The following is a 23,111-nucleotide window of genomic DNA, read 5'->3' as shown; positions in this document are numbered from 1 at the left end:
ATGGGAGGTTGAAAGAATTCACTTGAGGAAGAACAGAGGAGATAGAAGAAATTTATTGAATACACCCCAAGGGAATGGCAGACAGGACGGCAGAGGAGAGGCTCTCTGCCATGAGGCAGTGAGAGTGGGGCTGTTTTTAAAGTGGGAAGGGGAAGAGGTATGCCAACATATGGAATCTTCCCTTTTTTGGTAGCTGTGCCTAGTTGTAAGGAGCCCATTGGTTAGTTAGGGCCTATGGATATTTTGAGGTTGGTCGCTTGATGGGCCTGCCTGTGTTCAGCCAGGGAGTCACTATGGGCCTTTTCTACATTCCATCACTCAAGCCTGTCTCCCTAAAAGCAGCCTCCACAACTTGTTTTTTTGAACTTCAAATAAAAGGAATCAAACAAGATTATTTCTTTCTTTCCCTCCTCTTTTGTGTCTTGCTCCATTCAACATTACAATCAACATTACTCAATAGCATGAGGTCCATGTTATTGCACCTAGCAATTATTCATTCTCACTGCTGCATTCTGTTGTCTGAGTTTACTACCACTTATTTAACCATCCTACCGCTTGTGAACATTTGTGCTTTCATCTTTTGGCTTTCTCGAATAGTGCTTCCGCAAACATTCTCTTTGTTCTGCTTTTTGGTGAACGTATGCACATTCAGTGACCTGTCTGCCGGGAATGGATTTGCTGGCTCCTGTACACGTTTTGCTTCAGCAGGTACGACAGTAGATGTCTAGTATCTATAACAGACTATTTTCCAAAGCATTGCACCAACTTACACTCTTTCAGCTGTGAAGTTAGAGTTCCAGGTGCTACACTTTTTTGTCGACACTTGGTTTGTGGTTTTCTCCATTTGAGCCATTCTGTTTATTTTAAGATTTATTTATTTTTTGAGAGAGAGAGCATGAGTGGGGGGGGGAGGGGCAGAGGGAGAGTCCTCAAGCAGACTCTCTGCTGAGCACAGAGCCCGACATGGGGCTCAATCCCAGGACCCTGAGATCATGACCTGAACTGAAAATCAAGAGGATGCGTAACCAACTGAGACACCCAGGGGCCCCTCCATTTGAACCATTTTTGTGGGTGTGTAGTAGTATCATACTATGGTTTTAATTTGCCTTGTGCTAATGACTAAAGAAGTTGAGTGTCTTCTCAGATGTTTATTATTATTTAAATACCCCATTTTGTGAATTGTCTGCCTAAGCTATTTGTCAATTTTTCTTTTTGGTCATCTGCCTTTTTCTTATGGCCTTGTAAGAGTTTACATGGTAAGGATACAAATCCTTTGTTGTGTAGGGGCCAAAGGCAGACTGCCCCAGACTTGGCATGAAGAATATTTTTGAGTTAAAAGCAATCAAAACCCAGCAGATTCAGGAAAAGCTCTTTACCTCCCCCACAATTGCCTAAAAGAATTTAGATAGAAGACCTACTCCGAGAAGAGAGCTATCACCATAGATAACTATATTATGATATGAACTACGTAGGGTAGACAGGGAGAGACCTAGCAAGGCCTATTTGATCAAAGTCTTCTGTGTTCCATTGTTTCTGAGTGGCCCCGCAACCATTTAACAATCATTTACTCTTTTTCATTTTCCTGTGAATTACATTCCATCCCTTCGAGGCGCCAGACTCCTACCCCCTTCTCCTCAGTTCAGAATGACCTCTTTTTATCTGATTGTCTTTGGAATCTCCATGTCTGTGTGGATTCCCTATATGTACAAAATTAAATTTAATTTTCTCCTGTTAAGCTGTCTTACATTGAGTTGATTATTAGTCCAGCTACAAGGATCTTGAAGGGCAGAGGAAATTCGTTCTCCCCAGCAGGTAGAAATACGTATTACAAATATCTTATTCTATTTGATGGGAGTAAAAGGAGCAAAGCTTGGACTTTGCTGCAGCCCACAGTCTCCAGGTAGGATTCCTGAAGCATACAGATTGTAACACTCCTAGAGCTCCCTCAAGGACTCTCTTTAATGTTTTATGACTATAGCTTTTCTTTGGTGTTACTTCCCTCTGATACTCATAAACATCCCCCACCCCAGGACAGAAGTTAGCAATCATCCTTCAAACATATGACCCACTGATATACATCTGAAGGGTCTTATGACTAGTGTCTTACTAGACAGTAGTAAATAACCTTATCTTAACAGCAACTAGCCCCTCAAGGTCCTGGAAACCTTGCTTTCAAGTTCCTTAGAGACTTATGCTATCTGTAACCCCCACTAAGCAAAAAGTATATAATCAGTCATTCCTCACAATCCCAGGGCAGCCTTTCTGCTCACGGGCCCTGTCCCCATGCTATAATAAAAGCACCTTTTTGCACTGAAAACTTCTCAAGATTTCTTTCTTGACCATTTGCTCATGGCCCCACATCATATCCTGTGTATTAGCTTTTTACACTTAATCACTTAATCGTGCCTTTTTCATTTTAATGTAGTTCAATTTATCATTTTTCTCCTTAATGGTTAGCTTTTTTTTTTTTTTTTTTGGTATACAGTTTAAGAAATCTTTGCCTAAGATAATAAAGATATTTTCCTATGTTTTCTAATAAAAACTTTATTTTACTTCTCACATTTAGACATATGTCTGGAGTTGCTTTTTGTATATGGTGTGAGGCAAGGAGTGAAAAGTGCTGGTTGTACAGTAAGTGCTTAATAAATATTGCTGGGAGACTGAATTAAGCTGTGGTGATGCTAAACAAATCCAATATAGTTTGGGAATGGCGATCAGATTAGTGTACAGTGATTCAGAGTTTCCTGGGCTTCTAGGCCTATTCCTGGGGCCTACCACAGTTCACCTGCCTTGTCTACCTGCTCGCCCTACAGGTTTCCAGAAAAGGGGCTGGGGATCCACTTGAATGCACACAGAGTTTCAGGGAGATGGAGGCCCTCCTAGACTCTATAGTCATTTTGAATCTGCTGACAAAGGTAGCCCACTTCATCCTTTTCTTCAGGGACATCTTTGGGCCTGGACACAGAGGAACTGTTTTTGCATGAGATCTAGCTTGAAGGTCATCCCCAATGCACTGTTTAAGATCAAGTGCTCCACTATTCTGAGTACCCCTGCCCGACTTAAACAAAAGAAGACTTTTTGAAATAATTATAGATTCACAGGAATTTGCAAAGAAATGTACAGCCAGGTTCCCCTGTACCCTTCACCTAGCCTCCCCCAGTGTTAACGTCTCGCATAACTATAGTAAGTACAATATACAACTCGTGGCATTGATACTGGTACAAACCATAGAGTTTATTCACATTTTGCCAGTTATACATACACTCGTTTGTATGTGTGTGTGTGTGTAGCTCTATGCGGTTTTATCCCATGTACAGTGCCATGTAAACCCCACCACAATCAAGATGCTTAACTGTGTCTTCAGCACAAGAATCCTTCTGAGGCCCCATTTTAAAAAGCACTCAGGGGCGCCTGGGTGGCTCAGTCGTTAAGCGTCTGCCTTCAGCTCAGGTCATGATCCTAGAGTCCTCGGATCGAGCCCCACATCGGGCTCTGTGCTCAGTGGGGAGCCTGCTTCTCCATCTCCCCCTGTCTACCTCCCCCCACCCCAGGCTTATTCTGTCTCTAATAAATAAATAAAATATTCAAAAAAATTAAAATAAAATAAAAAGCACTCCACGCAGAGACACACCTCTCCACATTGCACTACTCCCAAACTTAAGGCCAAACAAGGATATCCTGAGTCCTTGTTTCGAGGAGCACTTCTGATAATATATTTCCTACAGCCTAGATAAGTTGACCACCTAATATTCTTTTTAAAGAATTTGTTCGCAATTTTTTTTCACTTTTACTCATTACCGTCCCAGTCCTGGAGGAGCTCTAAACCTCTCTGCAGGAGCATCTGAAGGTCACCAATGGCACAAATCCTTGACCGACCAGTGCTACAAGTTGGTGGAGACTCTTCAGGAGGGAGACCAGGTATGGCTCTTATCTTACTTCAGCTGCTGTAACCAATTACGGCAGGCTGGGTGGCTCACACAGCAGACGTTTATTTCTCACAGTTCTGGAAGCTAGAAGTCTGAGATGAGAGTGCCAGTGCGGTCAGGTTCTTGGCGAGTGCCCTCTTCCTCACTGTCTTCCTGGTTCATCCTCGCCTGGCTAGCTCTCTGGCCTCTTCTTGTAAAGGCACTAATCCCATCGTGAGGGCTCCACTCTCCTGACCTCATTACCTCTCAAAGGTCCCGCTTCCAAATACCATCCCTTTGGGGTTATGGTTTCAACACATAAATCTGAGGCAGACACATTCAGGTCATTGCAGCGCTCTTTGAAGCACCTGTGAACGAGGGGGCGTTGCCACACAGCTGAGGAGGGGCTCTGATCTTCGGGTGTTGATCAAAGCCGTCAGCCCCACCCCTTCCAAGTGAATTCGCTTCCTTGCTCTTCCATCTGTGATGATTCCAGTGCAGAGGGATCCTCGAACCCGCTCCCCCAAGTCTACACCTTATCCAAAAGGCGGCTAGAGTGTCCTTCTCTACCCTGGCACAGAAGTATTCAGGGGAACAGGAGATCTGTACCATTAGAACACACCTGTGAGCCCAAGACCTTTCTCCACTTACGTGAGTAAGGAAGGCAAGAGGTGGTGAGCAGTGAGGCTGGGGTGGGGGTGGGGAACTGGGCCAGGTTATGAGGGGCCTTGTGCAGCACATTAAGGAGCTTGGATTTTATCCTCTACTCTGGTAAGAGATACAGGCCAAATGGCTGGGTCACATTACCTAGCTAATCCAATCAGCTGACCCGGACGCCTAGAGATAAATTCCGAAGGTGAAATTAAAGTAGAGATGAATGAAGCTTTGTTGTTTAGTTTCCAAGGAGAGAGTGACAGGTGAAAATGGACATATTAATTAGCTTCTGTGACTTAAAAAGCTTGTTTAAGGGATGTGATTTTTATTTCTCCGGTTTATCCTTAAGAAAATTTTAGTATCGTTATCTATAATGATAAATGTAATCATAAAAGTAATGAGGAAAACATGTGCCATATTAAAACACTGAAGGCAGACGTAGGTCCTGATTTGAGATCGTAGAGTTAACATTCCTACAAACATGCCGCTCTTTCAGTGTGGAAGCCCCTGTCTTTTCTGGTGAACTTGCTTATAAAAAACAAAACAAAACAAAAACAAACGAAAAGAACTTTTGGTCCCTAAAACAAAGGAAGACGGGACTGCTTAATATTTCTGTTTAAACCAGTTGTTAAATGTCTGTGACGAAATACAAGGTCTGGAAAACCCTGGAAACCACCTCCTCCCAAAGAACTCAAGGCCTTGAACCTTTGGGAGCGATGTTTTGCTCTTCTCTTCCTTCCCTTCCCTTGTCTGTATGGGTCGCTGGCCTAACCAGAGACACAGCCAACCACACAGTGAGGAAGCTCGGGATAAAAATCTAAAATCTATACTCGGGGAGAGACAGTATGGAGGCCAAATTTGCCTGCTTACATAGTGGAAGCTAGTTTTTTTAGTTCATCTGCCTTTTCCCCCCTTTTTTCAGAACTAGTTTTTCCATCAGTTCCTTCCTTCCTTCTTTCCTTCTTTTACTGTGCACCTATGTTGTGACAGGCACAGAACTAGAAGCTGGGTGTATAGTATGTGGTAAACCAAACAGAACAGACACGACGTCTATTCTCATGGAACTTCGAGTCTAATGAACAAGTAAATATTCAGTAACTATATGACGACTATTTGAAGAGGCTTGAAGGCTACAAGTAGAGGGCAGACTGTGATAGAGGAAAACGGGGGTGGGAAGGCTGTGCACTCTCCCTGAGGAGGTAATATTTAAGGAAAGAATTAGCATGCACAGATCTGTAGGGAAACTGTCCAAGCAGAGGGAACGGCATAGGGAAGAGCCCGGAGGCGGGAACGATTTCAACAGAGAAGGGGGTTATCTGGAATTGAGAGATCAGCAGGCTGAGGTAGGGTCCTAAACACTCCAGAATCTGTACTAGAAAGGCACTGAAAGGCTTTCAGCTAGGGGGTGGTCAGTTTTGTGTTTCTGGAAAATGACAGATACACAGACTTGTTGGTTTCTGCGTGCAGCTAGCTCTGAAGGGATACCTGAGGATCTGGTCATTTTGGTTGCCTACAGGCCAAGGAACGAGGTGACTGGGGACAGGGTGGGAGGCAGAAGTTTTACTATGGACCCTTAATTAAGTTCTGACCTTGGAGGTATCATATATATCCCAAGACTGGAAGCAGGAACAGGAAGCGGCTGCTGCAGATGTCCAGGGCAAATCTGAGACATACTTCGGGAAACTCGGTGATCAGACTGTGGAAGTGAGGAAGGGGGAGGCATTAAGATAATCCCTGTTTCTGAATTCAGGATTGAGCAACTAAGTGGGTAGTGATGATAACTGAATTTGGGGAGAAGTGAAGAGGGATGGTTTGGGGGCATGGACAGTTCCAGAATTTCTACTTAGGAGCGGCTTAGAGGTAGTCAGCTAGGTGGAAGTAGAGGCTGGAAGAGATGTGTCTTAAATATGCATTTGCGTTGCATTTCTATCATCAGGATACGTTCAGTCACGCCGCAGTAACCGCAGATATACACACAACACGCACACACCTCAGAACTAAAAAACAGCAAAAACCTCAGTGACTTATACAACAGTGTTTTTCTTTTTTTCTTTTTCCTTGCTCAAAGTTAGCTACAAGGCTAAATGACTCTCTGGGCAATTTTCCTGCACGTGATGGCTCAGCATTCCAGGCTGCTTTGATCTTAAGGCATCTGCATCTCAACACATGATAACTTTGGGACAAAGAAAGGAGGGGAGGGAGACAGCAAAGAGAATTGTGCACCTGTTCCTCAATATTTCCATGCAGATGCAATATGTGTAACTTCCCCTCACATTTCCGTGTCCGCAGTAACTGCCTTCACCAAGTCTAACTGCAAGGAGATGGATAAACATAATTCTCCCACATGTCTAGGAAAGGAAGGAGAGCTGGAAGTATTGGTAAAGCTTTAGTGATGTCACTATGATACTTACGTAAGAATGAAAAAACTTACAAAGTGTGTATCAAACAATGGGGTACATTAAAAAGAAGAGGGCACCTGGTTGGCTCAGTCAGTGGAGCGTGTGACTCTTGATGTCACGGTGGTTACGTCTGAGCCCCATGCTGGGTGTAGAGACTACTTAAAAAAAAAAGAATGGGGTACAGGTTATGAAAAGAGTTGAAATGTGGGCTATCAATGAGCACTGCTCTCTCCACCGTTAGTTTGTGTGTGTGTGTGTGCGCGTGTGCCTGGGGGGGCCCCCCAAGAATCCCAATTTTGGATACATTAAATTCAAGAAGCCTCTAGCCAAGTGGAGGTGTCAAATAAGCAGCTAAATGAGGAGGTCAGAGGACAGGTCTGGGCTAGAGATAGAATTTGGGAGATTAAAAAGTATATATCTACATTAGGGCCCGAAAGGGTGAAGTCCAGGCGAGTGGCCAATGGCCTGTGTGGTTAGGGATAAGATGGTCGAAGGAACACGCAGAGGGGATAATTCAAAAACGGTTGTGGACAGAACCCTGCTGACAACCACAATCAAAAAGGGGTCTGAAAATGAGATTGAGAAGGAACGATCACAGAAGAAGGGGAGAGTCCAGAGTGATGTTGTTACAACCAGGGGGAAGAGCTTTAAAAGATAGGTCTGTTTCTGCTCTTGTCCAAGCAAACTCCCCTGCCTGTATGACGGATCCCGGCCCCTTCTGCCTCTCAATTCCTGTCTCTGCACTGAGTCAGACCTATCAGCACTTAACATGCTCTAGTGACGTCACTGTGTCTCTTACGGGGTGGAAGGGGCAGGGGGTCTCTGTGGGGTCTCTTTTACAAGAGGACTAATCTTACGATTCACGAGGGCTCTGTCCTCAGACCTGATCACCTCTCAAGGCCCCATCTCCTTATATCATTATCTTGGGGGTTAGGATTTCAACATATGAATTTGGGGGGAACATGAACATTCAGATCATGGTAGTGCTTTAGGTCACATTGCCCTGCTCGGTTTCCCTCGCGTCATTTACAGTTCTACACTTGATCTTGGGCAAAAGGCCAAGAAGCGATACAACATTTACAATTCTAATTATTGTTTACTTGTATACTGGGGGTGCAACCCCATGACGCCATATAAAGCAGGCTACAAGAAGATATAAGGAAAGCTTTGTTGGTAGAGGAGATGAGGATTGGGGAGCATAAGCCGTGGTTATTTCCTCTGAAAGTATCACATTTTCAGCAACTCTCAGATAGTGTGTTGACAGGAGAGTCGTGAACACTATGACGAAAACCTTGGGGCAGGCAGTCTGAAATTCCGACTGCGAGGCAGGCAGGGAAGTGAGTCAAAGGTTGGCACCTTTATGAGGGCCTGCTGTCTCATCAGCCGAAGTCGGGGGGCTCACCATGCCCCCTGACGCAGCCCCGGGACAGAGAACTCGGTGCTATGACCTGGCTACAGCCTTGAGACAGGATCTCGTCTACCTCTACGTCACAGGGCCTGGAGCCGTGCCGGCGAAACAGCAGGTGCTCAATAATCACCGAACAAGTTTACATAAGCTGATAGAAATAATTATATAACATACGTGACTTCATTACTTACACAATACGTAAAGTTGCAAATGTTGCCGACAGCTTGTTTAGATTCGGGCTGAGCACCACCCGATGATTTGGACGTGAGCTGCACTGGTAACCTCAGTGGGAGCGTGTGCAGTCAGGTGTTGGCCAAACGGCCTGACTGCAAGGAGGAAAGAGCATGGGAAGCGAGGAGTGGGGCCGGGGAGACTGCTCTTTCCAGAAGCTGGCGGCAAAGGGAAGAAAGAACAAGACAGTGAACCTGAGATGCAAAATGAACAGTTTTGTTTTGCTTTAAAAGGTAGAGACTTCAACATTCTTTGTGTGTGTGGAGAACAGAGCCAGTAGAGAAAGAACCAAAGATGGAATGAGAAAGGAGAGCTGGTGGTATGTGGACAAGAGGAGATTTGGCATTTACAGAACCTGGAATTCCTCCCCTCCCAATACAAAGGAAGTAAGGCCAGGATGGGGTCAGCAAGCCGAAGGGGTGGGCCTGCCAATGGCCTTTATTTTCTTTCTAAGCATGAAGTGCAGAAACATCACTTCCCAAACTACTCTTTTCAATTTCTCCTCTTATCCAATTCTGTTCCCCGTTTGTTTACAGATCCTCTTTACTTCTGCCCTGTTAGGCTTGTCTGTCACCCCCTCCCTGCTCTGGATCAGCCTGCAGCCTCTGGGCCTTCAGCTGGCTTATCGTGTGACCATGGCCAGTTGTCTGGGATTGTCCTGCTCTTTGATACCCAGACAGCAAAACCTTCCATCTTATGAAACTAGGAATTCCAGACTTTTATCTGATTTCCCTAAGTATTAGTGAGGATTCCCATGGAGTGTCTGCACATTTCACAAACCCTATCGCCCTACTTCTGAAAGCCTGTTCCAATTGGTGTAATTATTCAGCCCAAAGATGGACACAAACCTCTCCCTTAATTCCCTAACATATAACTAAGATATCTGAAACAAGACTGTATGTGAAGGCTTAGAGACAACAAAGGGAATGACAAGAAAAAAAAGTGAAAAGTGTTGTAACTCAAACACCCAGGCCATTTTGTTCTTGTTCTACCTTGAGATCATTTTCTCAGATGTCAGAAAAGCTTATCTAATTGCAAAAGCGCTGTCGATATTCCTTATCACAAAGAAAAACTTGCTGAAAACCCTATTTGAACTCTTCTGCACTTCCAAGTTTGTCCCTACATCAACTGTCCGTTCACCCTTCTGTCCTTCCAGAAGTTTCCTCCCACAGTGCAAAGAGATCTCTGGTCTTTAGCAGAGCCCTTCTGGAATCATATCCAGTTCAGCAGAACGAAAGCTGGAGGAACAGATGTCTACAAAAGCCCCAGTTGTTATTCAAGCACCACACCACCACTCTTGGAAACAGAACAGGAGGTTTTTCCCAAAGTTTCTGTGAATCCCCAGCATCCCAATCTCCTTGGGTCTGGGAATCAAACCAGAACATGTCTGACTTGTAACTGTTTTAGATGATCGCTTTAGGATATTATGATGACTCAAAAGCTTAGTTTTGGGGCAAAATTGTATTGATATCTATGTATGCACACTGCCTTATCACCACTGCAGTATTATTTCTGTCTCATCACGTAACCTCCAAACTTAAGAAATACAACGAATGTGGGACATTTTATTTACCTGTGGCTGGTGCCACCTGGTGGACATCGTCTCCTACACAGCTTGCTGTCTAGGGTTTTTATCTACCCCGCAAAGGCAGTGATGGAGATGAAGACGGCTAAAACTCAGGAAGTTACTGTTAGGCTTTGTGTTAGATGTGATGCTAATCTATTTAAATTCATTGGCTAATTTAATCTCCAAAACAACAGTAAGCGGTGGGAATCACTATCCCCATTGTGCAAAACATGCAAACTGAGACAAGGAAAGCTTGAGAGTTGTCTCTCAGGAAGTAAATGGCAGGGCGACAATTCTAGAGTCCAAGCCCTTTAGCTACCCAGCCAAACGACGGAGTAAATTCTGTTAATGAAAGAACTCAGTACAATGTGCTTATATATTGGAAGGTGATGTCGCTGGTGTGGTTTAGCAGCTAAGGGTAGCTGAAGACGACTTCTGTACTAACAGGTTCCGAGGAAGTAGCTCAGTTGTCCCCTGAGGCATTAAGAAGGGGCCAAAGAAATGTCCTGCCCTGGACACTGGGCAGACAAGGTTCATTCCTCTGTGTCCTAAATTCCTCTGGCGTCCACAATGCAGGCGGGCCAGGCCTGCATTTTGTATTGTCTTTCTTTTCGAGAGATAAGCAAATATTCACAGGAAGTGGGATCGCTGAAGACGATTACTCTCCCTCTGCACACATCCAGTTAGAAAGCTCAGACTCTTTTCTGACAATCTGGAGTCTTTATTCCTGACAAAGGGAGAGTGTAACCCTCTCCAGCGTCTCAGTGAGAAGTTCAATGCACAAGAGGGTCTTTTTTTTTTCTGTGGAGTAGACCTTGGGTGCTGTCAGGGCTTTTCTATGTAACTCGGGAAAATTAAGTCATTCCCAGATGTCTTAGTCAGCTGGGGCTGCCGTAACAAAATACCACAGACGGAGTGGCTTACACAGCAGAAATGTGTTTCCTCACAGTTCTGGACGCTGGAAGCCCGAGGTCTGGGTGCCGGGGAGGTCAGGTTCTGGTGAGAGCTCTCTTTCTGGCTCATGGAGCCTTTCCTGGGTGCGTGTACGAGAAGAGAAAGCAAGTTCTCTGGCGTCTAAGGGTACTAATCCTATCACACGGGTCCTACCTTCAGAATGTCAATCTAATCCTTACTGCCTTTTAGGGGCCCCACCTCCAAACATCATCACACTGGAGGATAGGACTTTCAATATATGAATTTGGGGAGGGCACAGATATTCAGGCCATAACATTCGGCCACTGGATGACCCAAATTCACTTCCTTATCGCATGCAAAGCACATTCATTCCATGCCAGCGACTCTGCAGTCTTACCTCATTCCATCAACTCGGAAGTCTAAAGCCCAAAGTCTCATCTAGGTATCATCTGGATCAGGTACGGGTGAGGCTCTAGATAGGCTCCATCCTAAGGTAAAATTCCTCTCTGGCTGTGAACCTGTGAAACCAGACAAGTTATGCGTTTTCAACATACAGCGGTGAGACAGGCATAGGATAGACGCGGCCACTTCTAAAGGGAGAAACAGGAAAGAAGGAAGGGGTGATGGGTTCCAAGCAAGTCCAAAACTTAGCAAGGTAAATTCCATTAGTTTTTGAGGCTGGACAATAAACCACTTTGGTTCACTGCTCTGTCCTCCAAGCCCACTGAGGTGGTGGTGTCACCGCACCCCCATGTGGTAGAGCAGCCCTGCCCCTGTGGCTCTCTGTGGGGGCACCGTGTTTGCAGCTCTCCCGAGCAGTCCTGCTCTTGGAAACTGAGGTGGAGGCAGCCTCACCGGTGTACTTGGGGCTTGTGGCGGGAGCGGCAACCTTGCTGATCTCTGAAATCACCTGTGCTGTCCTTTTTCCCTTTTCTTGAAGGATCGCATACACACCCACGGCCCAATAGCTCCATGGTCTCATCCTGTAGGATCCAAGGTGTCCAACAGCCTCTCGTCTTCTCTGTCCCCTTCAGTTCACACCCGCAGTGACTCTGTTGGTACAATCCCACCTCTACGTCTGGCTTCTGTTGGGATGGCTGATGAAGTCTGCAAGTTGCTGCCCCCGTGATCTCTGTCGGATACTGCTGAGCCCCACCTTTGGTGTGTTCTCTTCAAAACAAGCTTTCTCATTTTATGCAACATGGATAGGCTGAGACTTTCCCAAATCTTCACATTCTGGTTCCTTCTTGCTTCATTCTTTCTTCATCTCTCTCATTTTGCCTTTCACTATGAGCAGTCAGGAGGAACTAAGCTGCTCTTCTCTTAGTTGCTTGGAAATCTCCTAAGCTAAGTATCCAATGTCGTCACTTGCAAGTTCTACCTTCCACGAAACACTAAAACACAATCTAGCCAAACTGTAACCTTACAATAAGGATCGCCTTTCCTCCAGTAAACATACTCCTCTGATAACGTGCATTTGTCTGCGACCTCACCAGAATCACCCTTAATGTCCATATGCCTCGTGTGCACCTCAAAGTTCTCCCAAAGCTACTTCCACATATTTGGGTATTGGATATAGCAGCACCCACTTCCTGATAACAAAATCTGTATGAGTCAGCTCGGGCTGCCATAACAGAATACGGCAGACTGGGTGCTTACACAGCAGAAATGTGTTTCCTCACCGTTCTGGAAGCTAGAGGTCTGAGAACAGGGTGTCAGGCTCTGGTGAGAGCTCCCTTCTGGCTTTCTTCTCCCTGTGTGCTCACATGGCAGTACACCACTGCCTAGATTCTTTAATTGCCGTATTTGCCTTCTCCATATGTCTATATGCCTATCTAGCTATCTATTTGTTGTTCAAAGTATCTTGTGGACATCAAGATCTTCTACCCCTGTCAGCATGCCTCTCCTAACCAAAATATCATTATTACTTTAAGAAAATAATTCCCTTATATTATCATCTTTTAGCCAATTCATATTGACCTCTCTCCGATATCTTTATAGTTGCTTCCCTCTGAATTTGGATCAAATGAAACTTTAAGCATTTCATTTAGTTGGTATAGCTCTTCAGTCTTATTAATGGAGAAAAGTCCTCCTACACATTTTCCCCCCATGACATTGACTTTTTGAAGAGACAATGTGATAACGGTATTGTGACCATATTAACTCTTTGAGATACACAAAAATATTTACCGATGAAATGGGGGAAATGCTGTTACAAAAATACAATGAGTAATTAACTGGCCTCAGGTTTAATTTAACTTCTTACCTGAGTGGAATCAGAAAGCTTATCTGTTGTAGAGATTAACATATTGTTACATGGTAATAGTATTAGAAAACACTATATGTTCACGATTCTAGAACTCTGCCTAAATTTACCATAGTTTAAAACTGATGTTCATTGATAGTTCAGCTCATCAAAATATGTGGATGAAAATTTTTAAAAATCCAACTAAAAAAAAATCCACAAACAGTACAGAAAAATATAAAGTTGCAAGAATCACTCAAAATCAGTCTATCCATAAATAACTATTATTAATACTAGGTAAACAGCATATGCAGCTATTTATACATCTATTTGGAGAGATAGGCAGCAATACTTTTATAAAAATAATATGGTACTCTTGGGGCACCCAGGTGGCTCCATAGGTTAAGCATCAGCCTTCAGCTCAGGTCATGATCCCGGGGTCCTGGGACCAAGCCCCACATTGGGCTCCCTGCTCACCGGGAAATCTGCTTCTCCCTCTCCCTCTGCTGTTCCCCCCAACTCGTGCTCTCTCTCTCAAATAAGTAAATACTAAAAAATAATAATATGGTACTCTATATTCGATGCAAGGCCTGTGTGCCCATTTGTTGCCCTACCTCTGCTCCATCAATACTGCTCGGGTTTGACCCTAACAGGCTGCATATCCCAGGCTCCTGTGTTGGCTGATATCTGGCTGGAGTCATTAATGAAAGACTGCTGGGACACTAGAGGGCACAAGAAAGGGAGAAGGGAGTGGTATGTTCTTGACAACAGTTGTGTTTTTCTGCCCCACCGCCACCATGATTCAGGTAACGCTGCTTTTTCCCTTTGTCCCTTCAGCCTATGGGCTCAGTGGCTTCTGGCTCTTACATTAATCACCAGGTTATCTCATTGGTCATATCTGGCTTCTCAGCTTTTCCATCACCTGTATAATCAATTTCTTGCACCAAATTCCCCTCACTGATAATACCTGAAGCAGTTTCTGGTTAGACCCTGACCGCTCTATGATAGATGCTATTTTTAATGAAAATATTCTACTTTCAATGACTTTTACTTGAATTTAATTCAACAAAAGGACATGAAGTAGAAAACTTTTCCTTTAACACGAGGGGTGGTTATGTTCCAAAAGCTCTTTCTAGGTTAAGAAAAGAAATTATGAAAACCTCTCAGAAGTTGGAATTGTTACGCTTAATATTTTTAACTGCTTTTCAATTTTAGACAGTAAAAGCAGACAATTCATGAAAAACGAGTACTCACATGCTTTCTGCCACCTCTTCACAATTGTTTAGTTATGTTTATTTTGTTCAGGTTTATAACATTCACATTCTAGAAAACACCATTTCCACAGTTGCCCAGTATTAGTAAAGTTACATATTTAAACCAGCTCTATTGCACTAGAAAGTAAGTTTCACACAGCCAATGCGGGTTACTTGCTTTGTTCACAGATATATTCAAGCAACAAGAAGAGTGTGTGGCACAAATAAACACTGGTTGAATACATTATTTTCCAAAATTATTCACTTTCTTAAGTTTTAAATTAGAATTTCCCTCCTAATGGGCTGGATTTCATTGTTGTATATGTAGATATGTATAAACACACTCTTACACATAGTTTTTTTCTCACTCAAAGAGAAGCTCAGCCATGTAGAGCTGTTCGAGTTTCTTTGTGTCTGAAGACCTGGGCCACTGTCTTCAGGCATGATATGTTCTCTGCTCATTTTATTGCATAAACTCTGAATGTTGGTGTGATGAACTGTCATGAATTCTTTACAATCCTAGTGGTCGGTGCCCTCCTACCATAATTATTTTATTTTGGAAGAAGCTTTTGTTTAGTTGTTTGCCACCTTTGTGGGCAGAAGTTTTAAATGCGTCTTTCTATTTTCACAGGGCCATGTTATTTTTGCTGATATTCTTCAGTAAGTCAACAAATATTTTGTGAGCCCCTTCTGCTACATACCGTGTATTACACAAATATAAATGGCCAATGGACCCTATCCTCAAGGGGCCGGTCCTGTAGGGTAGATAAAACAAACCGGCTGATAGAATGTGAAGTAGAGAGTCATGTCTTAAGAGACAGTAATTACCAAGAGGAATGAAGGAAATGAACACGTACAGAAGGCCTGTTATTGGCAAGTAATAAGGAGCCTTCATAGATGTCACCTCCTTTCATCTTCAGAATAATTCTGCAAGAAAAAATGATCATTATCCTTATTTCACTGATACAGATATTAAGCTTCAGTAACTGTCCAAAATAACACAGGGAGAGTTGAGACTGGAACGCAACTCTCCTGATTCCAAAGCTCCTAGTCTTTCTCTACTATATATATTACCTGTTGCTAGAATGAATCAGAGGCGGCTTGATGGAAAGAGTGGCACAGGAGCAAGTGCCTTGATGGGTAGGTAGGTTTTAAGGTAGGAGGAAGAATTCCAAATCTAAGCCCAGCATTTTCCTCAACTGAGGTATAGGTGGGTGTTCAATCTACTGCCAAAAAATTGTTTTTGTTCATTTGGAGACCCAGTTCTGAGGAGGTAGCTATTACCAATTACAGGAAAGAAACTTCTAGTAGCCTTGCTCTTGAGTTTCCTGGCATTCTTTGGTCTTAGATATCTATCTTCTTCCTCATCACCCCTTTGCACAGACACACAAGAATTAAGTCCTCCTGGTGTTAAGATTTATCTTTCCTCTCAGACATTTCTAGAATAGTATAAATTCTTCAAAACACCCATGGGGGATATAAAGCAGTGGTTTTCAAACTTAAGTTCCAACTCACTAGTGAGTCATAACCAGCAATTCGTTTTAAAGGGACAGAGAGAAAAGAAACAGCAGAGGGAATTGCGTAAAGGGTAAACATAGTTTTATGACACATGTGTGATCTGTCTGTGGGTTTGTGTTATGTACTGGGCTATGATGTAAAATATATTTCTGATAATGATAGACATTTATTTAAGCAGTAACAGGGCCTATTTACAAACCATGTATACCGGGGAAGCGTGAAAGCCCTTTCTAACTGGCAGGAAGTAGCAGCTGGGCTTAGGGTCAGGGAGCCCTTGGATGAAGGCTTTCTCAGGTCTAGGGAACAATATCACTGGCTGCTTGCTAACAAACATGGCGTAGCTATCAAGCAGTGTAATATCCTAAGAATTCTTTCAAGAGTAAGCTTAGTAGAAATGTTGAGAGAAAAAACTAAGCAATTATCTCTTAGCAGAGGCTCTGGAGCAAGGAGTAGGCCTATCCAGCTCAACAATTACCCAGTGCAAAGTCTGCCTTCTCAGAAGAGTAGAGAGGCTGCAGGACCTCTCTAGAAGTCCTCCTATCCAACTGGGTCACGTATATTTCCAGGACTCAAAGGATGACAGTGGGGGAATGCTTTCAATCAGCAATATTCAGTCCTTCGAGTCTTTAATTTGTTCTTATTCCCTGAAATTGTCTCTTGCCCAGTTTTTGACAGTGTTTGGAAAGCTGGCTGCCATACTTGATAAGGCTTGGCTGTGGTAATGTGTTAGGGCTCGGTTTCAAGAGCTGGTAGGGAGAGGAGGAAACTGGGACTGTGCGGGGCTAGAGTTAAGGCTGGCTACTAACCCAGTTTGAGGGGCAGATCTCTCAACCGATTCCAATACAGAGAAGTCAGAATCTTAGCTAAACATCAGTTTCGCTTTCTGTATCAGTATGCTAATGGGTTCAAATCAGCCCTACTGTCCCTATCTTCAAAACCTATCTCCAATCCATTTTTTATAGGTAATAATAAAATCATAGCTAACATTTAATATTCATTTAATGATGTGCCAGCTGCTATCCTAAGTATTATCTCATTTAATCTTAAGAAACAAAGACAATAGGGGTGCCTGGGTGGCTCAGTCGTTAAGCGTCTGCCTTCAGCCCAGGGTGTGATCCCAGAGTCCTGGGATCAAGTCCCACATCAGGCTCCTCTGCTGGGAGCCTGCTTCTTCCTCTCCCACTCCCCCTGCTTGTGTTCCCTCTCGCTGGCTGTCTCTCTCTCCGTCAAATAAATAAATAAAATCTTAAAAAAAAAAAGAAGCAATGACAATAGTAATTACCCTGGTTATAAGAACTACCATTTTATGAGGGCTTACTGTGTGCCAGAGGGTACTAAACACTTTAGATTGATAAAAACATTTAATTCTCACAACACCAAAGACAGGTACTATTGTTATCCCCATTCTACAAAGGAAGGGAGTCAGCCACAAAGATTAGGTCATCTGCCTAAAGTTTCACAGCTGGGAAATGACAGCACTGGGCTTGGAACCCCCAGTCTTTAACTCTCACGTTCATCTACCTAATCACTATATTCTACGGCCTTTCCCATCTACTTCTACTTAAACTTTTTTTCCTTACAGATATATTTGAGAGAATGTGTGCGTGTGCGCACCAGGGGGAAGAGCAAAGGGTGAGGGAGAGAGAATCCCAAGCGGACTCCGCACTAAGCACAAAGCCGGACGCAGGGCTTGATCTTGTGACCTGAGCTAAAACCAAGAGTTTGATACTTAACCGACCGAGCCAGGTGCCCCTACTTATCAAACTTTTTAATATATAGTGGACACTATTCTGATCAGTTCTTCTCTAACAGTTTATTCATACTAACTAGCATTTGGACCTCACAGCGATTTCTGGCTTCCTGGTCAACTGTTCTTTTTTTAAAAAGATTGTATTTGTAAGTAATCTCTACACCCAACATGGGTCTCAAATTTAATAACCCCAAGCGTAAGAGTTGCTCACTCCACCAACCGAACCAGCCAGGCGTCCTGGTCAACTGTTCTTCTCTTATAGGTAATAGTATTGATTCCCTTCCCCCGCCCCCGAATTGAAGTTCTGCTCATTTTTAAAAAATATATCTTGCTGAACTATGTTGTTTATATGAATAATATATCATGCTAGGTTTTGTTTATGTACTTTTTTTGTAATTAAAAAAATTTTTTATGTGAATGCCACGCCATATGTGGGACTTGAACTCATGGCCTTGAGATCAAGAGTCACATGCTCCACCAACCGAGCCAGCCAGGTACCCCTATGTGCTCTTTCTTAACTATTACTCTAGAATCCTACTTTTCAAGGTTCTGTTCAATCATACCTTATTTTTCAGTATTCCCAAACATGGACCAACAGTATAAGCCAAACAAGCTCTCTGATACTCACCCTATTTTTCTCTTAGTGTAAACAGTGCTACGTGAATGGAAGATTATTAAAACATTAACTTATAGGGGCGCCTGGGTAGCACAGTCGTTAAGCGTCTGCCTTCGGCTCAGGGCATGATCCCAGCGTTCAGGGATCGAGTACCACATGGGGCTCCTCAGCTGGGAGCCTGCTTCTTCCTCTTCCACTCCCCCTGCCTGTGTTCCCTCGCTCGCTGGCTGTCTCTCTGTCACATAAATAAATAAAATCTTTAAAAAAAAAATTAGCTGGGGCGCCTGGGTGGCACAGCGGTTAAGCATCTGCCTTCCGCTCAGGGCGTGACCCCGGCGTTATGGGATGGAGCCCCACATCAGGCTCCTCTGCTATGAGCCTGCTTCTTCTTCTCCCACTCCCCCTGCTTGTGTTCCCTCTCTCGCTGGCTGTCTCTATCTCTGTTGAATAAATAAATAAAATCTTTTAAAAAACATTAGCTTATAATTCATGGGCCAGCAGATGGTCTGTCAGTAAGATGAAAATATGCACCTCAGTTCTTTAGATCACCCATTACTATGATGTTTTGTTTTTATAAACCTTAGGACAGCACCAAGCTATAAAATAAATATGAATGTCGACTTTTTGTTGTTTTAAATCATGCTGCTAACTTTATTTTTTCCATTTTATAAAAGTTGTTTAAATATAATAACAATCAATAATAATCGATTATTACATAGAAAGCATGTAGAGCATACTAAGAATGTCAACTTTTAATAAATTGTGATTATAGCACATGGATACCAGAGGGCAGTAATCAAATAAAAGTCTATGTATAATTTCACTTATCAGTTTAGGTAAACAGATTAATTTGTCACACTGCTACCGCCTGATAAAGTGAGGCAACTACAGCTAAAGGGGAAATGAATACAGAGCACAGATGCTTCAAGCAGTGCATGAAAGCAACAGATGTCAAACAAATAATTCAACAAATGTTTGTCTAACATTTTATCAACAGGAAATCTAAAATAAGTGAGTGCTCCCTCAGTAAATTTTCATAATTTTATGCACCATAAAATGCTGACACAACTTCTGATTTACAGACTAAATTATGTAAAATATAGTCTGAAGGCTCTTTTTTATTCGAATTCTTTAAATATGAGTATCAGCAGAGGCTAATGATACCATTATGAACCTGGATTTGCATTAGTCTGAAGTATGGTTGAGAGGTAAATAGGAGGAGAGGGAAAAAAATTAAAAAGAGCACTTCCTAGGTGAAAACTACCTCCTTCCGTACCTCAAATGGGTGAAAAATGCCCGATCATATTAGCACTGTATTTACAGAGCTGTGAAGGTGTGGTTAAACTTCCTCCAACCTCCAAAACAAAAAATAAGTCCAGCAATTGAAAGCATCTTGGAAACCACTTGTTGACACAGAAATGTAGATTTCAACAAAAGCAGGGGTAACTCTGATTCACAACTATCCTTAGTTGTAACTGTACCTAAACACTTGCTTATAAAGCTTCAGATATAGCGGGAAGTTAAAAGACCCCAGTAAAACATTCACCAGATACCACAGAACACTTAACAGCTCTGATCTTTATAACTCAAAGCTGTTACTGCATAACGATACATACAACATACCGCTGCACACCGTTTATCCAGAATTCAGTACCGCGAAAACATTTCTATTAGGAGGGCAATATAATAATCATCTTCTATTGATCCAGGAACTCTGGCACTGAAAGCGTGAACAACCCAAGGTAATGATGTCGTCACCAAGGGACGACAGGAATAGAACCCAAATCCCTCGGCTCCCAAGCTCGTGTTTTCTCCTAATTGTGCTCCTTTCTACTCCTGCGAAAGCACCAAGTGTAAAGGGTTGGAGAAGGGAGTGGACACAAATGAGCCAAGTCGGCGAGGTGGAGACCGCACTGAAAAGTCCCCAGGAACCACTCTGTGGCACTTTCCTTTGTTTTGGCTGAGGACGATGAAGGCAGCCGCAACCACAACCCCCGGGGACCAAGAACTGGAACTAGGTACTGCTTGTTGTGCTAACTCTCTCTTCCTCATTTTAGGCCTTTCCTTTTCACCGTCTTCCCTTCCGGGCAGCCCCGCCGCTCTCGCCGCCTCCCTGCGCGTGCATCCCCGGCTCGGGCTCAGCTCCGCACTTTCCTGCCGGTGTCCCCCGCCGGAGGGTCAGCTGCTGGTCCCCTGCACCCTTAGGCGGCCAGGGCGCTCCCAGGTCTAAAAAACGAGTGCTAGTCAAGCGTTCTGTGTTTCAACTGCTAGAAACTTAAGCGGTGGGAAAAGGGGTATATAGCAAGTCGGCTCTGCATGGGTCTGCAGAGCTCGTCAGGACAAAGCAAAATTTAGACAATAAGCCCAGAGCCTTTCTCTTCTCTCCCAGCTCAGCCATCCCCTGGGCAACCTCCCACTGGAGGACGCCTTCCGGAGCGCGCGTGTTTACATTTTCCCAGCACCGGGTGGAGGAGACAGGCGCTCGCGCACTCCGGGGGATTCCAAACCGTTACTCCGCCCGCCGAGGTGGGGCCAGCCCAACGTACGAGCCTGCGCAATGGGCCTGGCCGGCTGCGGAGCCCCAGCGCACTACAGGTCCCAGAAGTCAACGCTCCGCGGAAGCGGGCAGCCGCCTTACCTGCCGTGAGCTTATTCCTCCGGCTGCTACTGCTCTCCCCCTCCCCAGTTCCTGTGGGTCTCCTTTCCATAGTTAAAGGCTACTCTCTCGGAGCACGTGAGAAGGCTTAGCAACCGCGACCTGGAAGCTCTTCGCGTAACCTCTTTGTCACTCTCTCCTCGAAGTATGCCTAACTCCCTCACCGGAGTTGGGTAGTGGATAAGAGACAAGGAAACCTGGGGAGGCCAAAGCCGCGGCAAATTGGCCGCACTTCCGCCTCCCGGGCTCCGGAAGGTAAAGCGCACGCGCTCCCTGCGACTCCGGCGCGGTTGACTTCCGCTCCCACTGTGCCCTGCGAGCCGAATCATGGATCACACTGGTAAGGAGGCGGAGGCAGTGGGGGTCCCGGTTCCATGCCCCCTTGGCCGGCCTGGGACTGGTTGTCCAGCGGACAGAGAGGGGATACGCTCGCCCTACAGCACTGGGGTGTGGCGGTGAGAAAGAAATCTCACAGACCCCTCCCCGTGCCCCACAGGGGCCTGCTGCTTCCCGGCCTACCGTCCGGTGTGGTACCTACAGCCTCGGTGCCGGCAATAGCCGCTTCTCTGGTTCTGTTGAGCTCCCAGCCCCGACGGTGGGCGGCGCGGGCCTCGTGGGGACGAGAGAGCGCTGGCTCCTTTTTTTCTCATCCCGGGTGCTCTCCTCTGCGTGTTGGGGACTGGCGGGTAGATTCCAATCTCAGAGTCGGGGAAGCCTCATTACGCTGGGAGTCGATGCGCGGGAGTGGGTTGGAGACTTCCTGCTGTCTCAGTCAGCCTTGGGCGGGTGCTGCGGTGGTCACTGCCGGTCGTTATTGTCTCTCCGGTCCTTCATGGACTAGAGGTGGGAGAAGGGAGTCGGATATGGTTTTCGGAATCATACTCTCAGCGGCTTTTCTGCCTGAGCCCAAAGCATGCCCCGCGCTTCGGTTGTCCTTATTCATCATTTGGGGGCGTTTACAAAGGAGAGCTTAAATTCAAGATATTCTCATCTCTTTCACCAAGTAAGAATGACTCCGCTCTTCCTTATGTGTTGTTTGGCTTTTTCTTCTTTGTGGTTTTTGGATATTGAATGAGTGCACTTGGAGTTAGTGTTCTGTACAGTTTTATCAGCCATATCCTAAGTAGGAAAAAAGGATATTCCTTATATCGAGTATTGGTTAGGATGTTCTCAGTCATCAAATACCTACTTAATTTTGTACGTATAGACATAAAAATATATCTCTTTGTATAGAATTTAGTGAGTGCTAGTCAGCATAATATATGCTAGATACCTGTATGCCTGGAGACGGAATGATGGAATTGTAAACAAGACGGACTGAGTTCCTGACCCCATGGAGATTACATTCTGTTGCGGAAGACACGATAGAAAAGTGTTTTTTGAAAAACCTAAACATTAGAGATCATGATGAGTGCTTTGAAAAAAAAGTGTCTGTGGGAAAGACTTAATAGGAGGAAGCGTCCGAGAGAGTGGTCAGGGAGGGTCTTTCTGTAAAGGTAGTATTTATAAGCTGAGATATGATGGATGAGAAGAAGCCATCCATGGAATTAGGAAGAAAGCATTTCTAGCAAATAGAAAGACTTGGAGGAGGGAAAATTTAGAGGTCAGTCAGCTGCAGCTTAGGAAGAAGAAAAGAGCCCTAAGAGATAGGAAAAGAAGGCAGGAATCAGATCCTACAAGACTTTGAAAGCCTTGATTGTATTTTAAGTGAAGTGTGAAACCATTGAGCAGGAGTGCAGGAGGAACATAATTTCTTTTAAAAATACAGTAGGTTGTCCATGGAAGAGAGGGGGGGAAGAATAATAGAAAATAGTTTAGATGGCGATTGCAGTAGACAAGAAGAGAGGCTCAGCTTAGTGAAGTTGGCTTGGTTTAGGGAAAAGGGGAGTGTGCATATTCAATATTTTGGTGGTAGAACTCCAATAGGAGCTTTGTGAGAGAAAGGAGGGATGCCTAGGTTTCTGGTTTGAGCAGCTAGGTCGTGCCCGTGATTA

General features: G+C 44.3%; 1 protein-coding gene and 1 long non-coding RNA gene across 6 annotated transcripts in view; one reads left to right on the top strand and one right to left on the bottom strand.

Annotated features, from left to right (window-relative positions):
* Window positions 1–1,352: 1,352 nt before the first annotated feature.
* LOC117803372 lies at window positions 1,353–21,788 on the bottom strand. The gene is made up of 3 exons (XR_004627167.1): window positions 21,656–21,788; window positions 11,477–11,597; window positions 1,353–8,755 (listed from the first exon to the last, which is right to left on the bottom strand). It is a non-coding gene; the product is annotated as an uncharacterized LOC117803372 (long non-coding RNA).
* The window catches only part of CBLL1 (Cbl proto-oncogene like 1), a 19,413-nt gene continuing 16,479 nt past the window's right edge, over window positions 20,178–23,111 (top strand). The window contains exon 1 of one of the 5 annotated variants that reach the window (XM_034666400.1): window positions 20,178–20,479. In XM_034666400.1, coding sequence (XP_034522291.1) covers window positions 20,431–20,479 — 49 coding nt within the window. In that variant the 5' untranslated portion in view covers window positions 20,178–20,430. Of the gene's footprint in view, window positions 20,480–21,111; window positions 21,458–21,795; window positions 22,121–23,111 lie in introns of those variants that run through there. The other 4 variants (XM_034666396.1, XM_034666413.1, XM_002913639.4 and 1 more) reach the window with 4 other exon arrangements.

The sequence above is a fragment of the Ailuropoda melanoleuca genome, chromosome 1, assembly GCF_002007445.2.
Source record: "Ailuropoda melanoleuca isolate Jingjing chromosome 1, ASM200744v2, whole genome shotgun sequence".
NCBI classification, from domain to species: domain Eukaryota; kingdom Metazoa; phylum Chordata; class Mammalia; order Carnivora; family Ursidae; genus Ailuropoda; species Ailuropoda melanoleuca.
This window is presented reverse-complemented; position numbering and strand designations above follow the sequence as displayed.